This window comes from Octodon degus, unplaced genomic scaffold (genome assembly GCF_000260255.1).
Source record: "Octodon degus isolate 3935 unplaced genomic scaffold, OctDeg1.0 scaffold00001, whole genome shotgun sequence".
Classification (NCBI taxonomy): domain Eukaryota; kingdom Metazoa; phylum Chordata; class Mammalia; order Rodentia; family Octodontidae; genus Octodon; species Octodon degus.
Window position 1 is genome coordinate 15,540,492 of NW_004524577.1, and position 6,979 is coordinate 15,547,470.

Below are 6,979 nucleotides of genomic sequence, written 5' to 3' on the forward strand. Positions count from 1 at the left end.
TATATATATATATTATTGGTAGTGAAGGCAGTGTAGTAGTGAAGGCCAAGAGAAGAAGCCGCTTCCCAGTGATGAAGGAGGGATCCCTCCATCAGGACACTGGGGTTTACATCCTAGCTGCATTTCATAGGACTGTATGATGAAGTGGTTTGAAGCTCTGTGTCTCAATTTTTATGATGGAGATAATGTCAACCTGGAGAGACTTACAAGATTAATTCAGTGTGTGATATAATGCCAAGTTTGGTGGTGCATGCCTGTAATCCCAGCACTCGAGAGGCTGAGGCAGGAGGAGTTTTGCAAGCTCAAGACCAGCTTGGCCCACAAAATTAGCTCAAGCCAGCCTGAACTGCAGACTGAGACCCTATCTCAAAAAGAAGAAAATGAAAAATAAATTTTTAAAAAGGAAAAAATAGGGGCCAGGGAGATGGCTCAGTGGAATAAGCACTTCCCTGGCAAGCACAAGGGCCTGAGTTCAATCCCCAGTTCTGCCAAAAAAATAAAAAATAAAAAAAATTTTAAAAAACGAAAAAATAATTTTTTTAAAATAATAAAATACATTACCAGCACAATTAGCTCTCAGAAAATGCCAACGCTCACAGAGTAAGGTGCATCTACAGCAGCAGTGGGGGCTGGGGAGATAGATAGTTCATGGCATAAGCATCTACCTGCCAAGCACAAGGTCCTGAGTTCGATCTCTGGTACCAACACAAAAAAGCCTCCTCCCTAATAACAAGCCAAGAAATGCAGACAACTTTCAAACCCATGGAGGCTGTGCCAGTTACTCTTCTCTCGTTGCTGGGTCAAATACCTCACACCCAAAACGAAAGGAAAAGTTTATTTAGCTCACAGTTACTGGAGATTTCAGTCCATACTCAGCTGGCTTCAAGGCAGAGCGGCACATGACAGAAAGCAACCTTTCCTGCTGGCAGCAAAGAGCAGAGAGCAAAAGGGAGGAGGAGCAACAATGGCAACAGAGAGGAAGTCTGTCTGTCTTGTGTTACACTCAGGCTATCTGCCTCAGGCTGGGTGGGTGTAGCATTCACACCCATAATCCCAGCAGCACTAAACCCATAATCCCAGCCTCCATCATGAATTAATCTTAAACTCCCAACAGTCTCCACCCAATTACACCCTCATTCTATTCCACAGAGTCCCTCCAGATACTGCAACATTGACTCAGTCCTGTCTTACAGTTCCACTGGGACTGCTCTCTGAGTGTCCCCAAGTCACCTTGGGTTTTGATGTTTCCCAATGTTGGTCGTACAGTTAGAAAGTCTCATAGCGTGCAGCCTCGAACGTGCATATAAAAATTTCCATTGCACCAGTTTCTCCTTTAGTTCTCTGAATATAATCTTTCGTACCTTTAGCTCAAATTTTCAGGGAGTTTCTCTGTGGTTAAACATTCAATTCTTGCATCCCACATTAGACTTTCAATAAAGGTAAATCATAATTAGGTTAAGGCTGCAGGAACATGGAACCAGAGCAAGAATAGTGGTAATGTTTTTTGACAGCTTGAGCCAGGCTAGGGCAACCTGGAGACTCAACTTTGCTGCAGAGATTATGAGTGCATGGATCTGTCAGAACAGCCTCTTCTTGAGTAAATTCTCTCCATTTCTGTCTGCAAAATAACATTTTATATATCTTTTTAATTTTATGTATTTGATAGAGGGTCTTACTACGCAGCTTGGACTCGTAGTGATCCTCCTGTCTCAGCCTCCCCAGCACTGGGATTACAGGCATGTGCCACCACGCCAGGTCTTGGCGGCCGGGCTCGGCATGGCATGTGGCACCAGGGATTGAATGCGGGTCCCTACGCTTGGGTAGGCAGGCTCTTAGACTGCTGAGCTATCTCCACAGCTGACATTTTCCACTCCTAAGCAGCCAACATAAAAACAATCTAATGTTTCAAATTTCTTGTGTCTATAACATTGTAGATACTCATTTTCTGAATAGTAGTCCTTGACATTCAGAAACTATTGAAAATACTTGATATTTTTCATTTTCTTTCAACATTCATTTGAAATGATTTTTCCCCAACACAAAAAGCATTTCTGGAAAGAAATTAGAAAATAGTAGGAAGATGAGAAAAAAAATTAACACATTATTCAATGACATCCATGAAACACTGGGATGTCAGTTACCACAGTGTTAATATTTTGTTTTCTATTTTAATTGTTTTCATATTAAAATTATGTAAATTATGATTTATATTTTATTTCAACATATGTGACGACCTGTGAAGAGCAGAATGTGCAGCCAAGAGGCCGAAGAGTAAAGCCCCAGTGAACACTATGGGCTTGTGGAAGTAGGAAAAGCCTACAGTATGACTTAGAAAATTAGGCAAGGAGGGTCAGGAATATAGCCCAGTAGAATAAGCACTTGTCTGGCAAGCACAAGGCCCTGAGTTCAGTCCCCAGTAGCACAAAAAATCTTTTTTCTACTGTAAAAAAAAAAAAAAAAAAAAAAAAAAAAAAAAAAAAAAAAAAAAAAAAAGGTGACTCATAAATATACGAAAAGAATAAGGCTGCACAGATATCAGAATATGATCAGATAAAACAGTTCAGGGAATTCCTGGGAATCTACAATAAACTTACAGAAACCTGCTTTTTCAACTGCGTTAAAGACTTCACAAGAGAAGTAAAATCTGAAAAGACACCTGTTAAGAACATTGCTTACAGAAATACTTAAAAATGACACAAAGAATACCATGAATACCATATTCAGCAGAATGAAGCCCTGACAGCTGAAACAGGACTTCTCCGCCACCCTCAATAGAGAAGTCCCAGTGGATGAACTTGAGTGGAGGTTGTGTGGCACTGGGAAAGAGGATCAACCTGGTAGAATCTCTGGAAGCAGTGGGCCCCATGTCAAAACAACTGTCATGACTATTTGGCAGATAGAAACCACTGGAAAAACAAAATTGCAGGGGGCCAAATAATGCAGCGGATTAAAATGCCTGCAAGCTGGCGCAGGGGCAGGGCGTTTGGATCCCTGGGCCTGCTGTGCCAGCCCCGCCCCTGGGGCACGATGAGCCTGCAACTGAGACTGGGTGTGGTGACAACATGCCTGTAATCCCAGCTCTTGGGAGGCTGTAAACAGTCGGATCACTAGGAGTCTGATCTAGTAGTGAGACCCTGAACATCCTGTAGACCCTTCCCTAAAATACAAAAAAAAAAAAAAAAGAAAAACAAAATTGCTGCTCACCAGGAATAATCAAAATAAAAGGTCTCATTTTATTTTGTTGAAGCAACATTTGTCAAGGCCTTAAGATGTAGCAGCTTGGTCCCTTTATCAGAAAGATAAGCCACTGTTTCTTCAATTGTGACTGTTAATTTTAACGAAAAATACGTGTCCAATCATGTAAGAGAAAAATTTTAGGGGGCCTAGCCATTAGCTCAGGTGTTTAAGTGCCTGCTGAAACAAAGCAGTCAGGCTCAGGGTGCTGTGCTTCGATCCCCTCATCCTCAAGCCAAACCAGGCCTGCCCTGAAGGCATCCTGAGCAAGCCTCCCCCCAAAAAAAATTATTACTGAAAGAGAAATTAATGGAAGTATCACTGAAAAAGACCCAAAAAAATCAAAGCACCTACACTCCTTTATGTTCACTCTCTTCCAATAATGAACAACAGAACACTTAGGTGGCAATGTTTCTTCAACGTGCCCAGCTCAAAGGCAATTGCGTTAGGGTAGGGGGAAGCACCGCTCCTGCAGCTCTTGTTAACTAGTTATTATGTTTGCTGGAAATTGTTCAAGAACAGCTCTCCTTATGTAAGGCTTGCTGACAACTGTTGCTTAGGTCACTGTCTGGATTATCTGCAGCCTAAATGCCAACTCTATAAATTAAATCTGTCCAGTGACAGTTTTTGCCATGGCATGCATAATCAACCTTTAAGATTTATTTATACTCCATTCCTTGTCTCTAGCCAGATTAAATTCTCCTTTCCTAAGCTATTTTGGTCTCACTTCAGAATTCAGCATGTTCTAGACAACCACAAGGCAACAGTGGCCCTACTCATTTCCAATTCCCAAGTGATTTGTATTCAGACCACCAAACAGCAAGAGGAATTTAACAAGTTTTGACGAAAAAAAGCATTTTCTCAAACTCAGGTACCAATGCATGAGGTAGTCACAGCACTACGCCCTGAAAACTCAACAAATTATTACAGGCTTTTATACATCAATTTAGTTCCTGGCAGCCAGCAGATGGAAAATACACCACTGACTCTTGACTAATCCGTCTGCTGCATCTTATTACGCATGCTGACTCCCACAAAAATAAATACTATTGGAAGGGACTCCATCACTAAGCTGCAGACTACCTGAGCAATGTTAGCTAGGTCTGTATCTGAATTGATAAAAATTAGGCATGGAAAGGAAAGAGAAAATGACATAACACAGAGAGAACTGTTTCAAATGGACACTTCTGTTTACAAAGCTGATTTCAAAACTTAGAAAACTTCCCAGAGAAAGTCCTAGGGTTAGCAGTTGGATTTGATGGTTTCATGTTTACTTCTGACTCCGCTACATTCACTTGCACATTCATGGTAGCTTCTAGGCAGGTGACAGTTTCTTTATCTGCTGTGTATAGGATATAAGAGCCCACACACAGCTACTGGCCTTTGGACTTGGTCATTAGGCTGGATTCCTGGAGATGCTTGTTATGACAAGCTTGACTACTCATTGGAAACTCCTGTCTAGAACTCCTGGAGAAATTATGAGACACTGATGCTGTTAGATTTTTATTATTTATTAAAATTTGTCTAAGACTCTTGGTAAAATAAATACATGCCTTAAGGGAAAAAATTGTTTTCCAAAATAGATATGGTTTAGTTCTGAACAATAAGCACTATAAATTATATGTTCATAGAACTTTACACATACTTACCATTCTAAAATAATGGTGAAAGATTGTGGATATAAAGTAGGCTGTTGTGAAACGCAAGAGGAACATCGAGACATCTCCTGGGTTATGGCCTGAGGTATCTCTCTCGATTAAATGTACTTGATGCAGCAGTATACTCTGACAATTAGCATTTTGTAGATTGCTATTATTGCATTTGATCATTCCATTACTGTCATGGTAACAGTGTTGTGCATCAGAGCTAGCCATGGCTCCAGGCAATCTGAAAAGCCTGCAAATGATGACATCTTCCACTTCTTCTGCATATGTACTGATTGGTATAAATGGTACCTTCACAAAGATTTCTCTGGCTTATTAGCTTCCACAGTCACTCACCTTTATTAGGACCTTCCTCTTTATATTCGTTGAACCTTCTTTATTTTCCTGCTATTGGTTTTTCCATCTGAAATACACTGATGAAAAGTCCTGCCTAACCTGATGACATCAAGAATGCATAAGTGGTTAAAAGAATAACTTCCTTCCAAGGAGATATCTTGGTTTGCAGGACAGAAAAATCTTCTGAAGTTTAGCATAAGCACTGGCTTTTAAAGGTGTGTTCTTGGGCTGGGGCGATAGCTCAGCGGTCTAAGCGCCTGCCTGGCAAGTGCCAGGGGTCCGGGTTCCATCCCCAGTACCACACACCAGGCCAGCTCCGGAACTCAGTGCCAGCCAACAAAACTGGGCATGGTGGTACACACCTGCAATCCCAGCAGGAGGATCACTGTGAGTCTGAGCTGAATAGTGAGGCCCTGTTCCAAATAAATATGCAAAAAAAAAAAACAATTAAAGGTGTTTTCTTACTTCTTGATGTCTGGACTGCTGCTTGGAAGGTTATTAGAGGTCACCTGTATGTAGATAAGCAGAGGTGATAGTCCCAAGTGAAAGTCTGCAGATTATTGAAAGTCGAAGGATTATTGTTCTCTGAGAATCAGCAGCTTCAAACTATTGAACCCAATAGATCGCTCCTGCTCAGTGGGGAACCGCTTCCTCTCATGACCTAGCAGACCTGCCCTGAGACCTCAGCACACTGGTGCGCAACACTACAGTCAAGCCTTGTTTAAAATAGGTCCTCTCAGGATCAAATGCCTCTGTCCTTCACCCTTGAACTAGAGCAGTAGTAGCAGGCTGCTTTTCTGCCTCCAGCGTCAGCACCCTGAGTCCTCACACCGGCGCTGCCGGGGGCAATCACAGGATGTGTGGAACACAAGCCGCAGCTTGCACTTCAAAGCTTTACAAGAAACCCGGCCAACACAGCCCGGACTCTGCTCACCATCTGCTGAGTCCGTACCTTAACCCACCCCTCTTTTGAAATTACATGCAGAAGTTTCACTCTTCTAGTTATCATCACTGCGTTAACCTGCGGTAAGAATGGCTGCTAGCGCAGGTGTCTTCAGCTATTATTTATTAGTTACGTTTTTCACTTAAACCTGCCTGACAGAGCACCGATATTTTATCCCAGCGTGAAATTTGCCACTTGCCACATGGAACATTTAATTTCTATGAATCTTTCTGATGAGTTCGCCGGTCTGCTTAGCTTCAACCTTACCATCCCAAGCCTTTTTCAATCTTCCTATATTCTTAGGACTTGCTATTTTTATCTCAGGCTAGTTTTCCTTGACTTACATGAATTCCTAGGCAAGCCATTTTCTTTAAAATGAAGCTGAGTTGACTTTCGTTCTTTTAAGTTCTAGCCTATTTCTTTTCTTTAAAAGCACTCTGCTTAGCGCAGACGTTTATAAGAAAGGTGAATAACTACGCAAACAGTCTAAATAAAAGGTCTACTACACTGCATCATACTGACCACGGTCAGAACCCGAGCCCTAAAGCCTTCTCTCTCTAACGCTCGGCCAACGAAGGCCTCAGTGCTAGTGGCAGCCCAAGCTCTGCAGGCAGCAGGTAAAGGTCCTGCTTCCTCCTTCCACAAAGCAGCGAACCGACTGCAGCCTGGCCCTGACGCCGTCGCACGGGACGGCACAGCACGCTTTCAGTAATCGCGGCCTTCCGCTCCCAAGGCCTGGTCACAGGGGCAGGACCGGCCGGGCCAAGCAGTCGCGCTCGGGTCTGACGCCCGGTCGAAGCGG

General features: G+C 42.6%; 1 protein-coding gene across 1 annotated transcript in view; it reads left to right on the plus strand.

The window, feature by feature from the left end:
- LOC111815837 (mitochondrial import inner membrane translocase subunit Tim9-like) overlaps positions 1-2,775 on the plus strand; it is a 4,060-nt gene extending 1,285 nt beyond the window's left edge. The window contains exons 2-3 of the mRNA XM_023711894.1: positions 2,524-2,658; positions 2,725-2,775. Of these exons, the coding sequence (XP_023567662.1) occupies positions 2,524-2,658; positions 2,725-2,775 (186 nt within the window). The remainder of the gene's footprint in view (positions 1-2,523; positions 2,659-2,724) is intronic.
- The last annotated feature ends 4,204 nt before the right edge of the window (positions 2,776-6,979 follow it).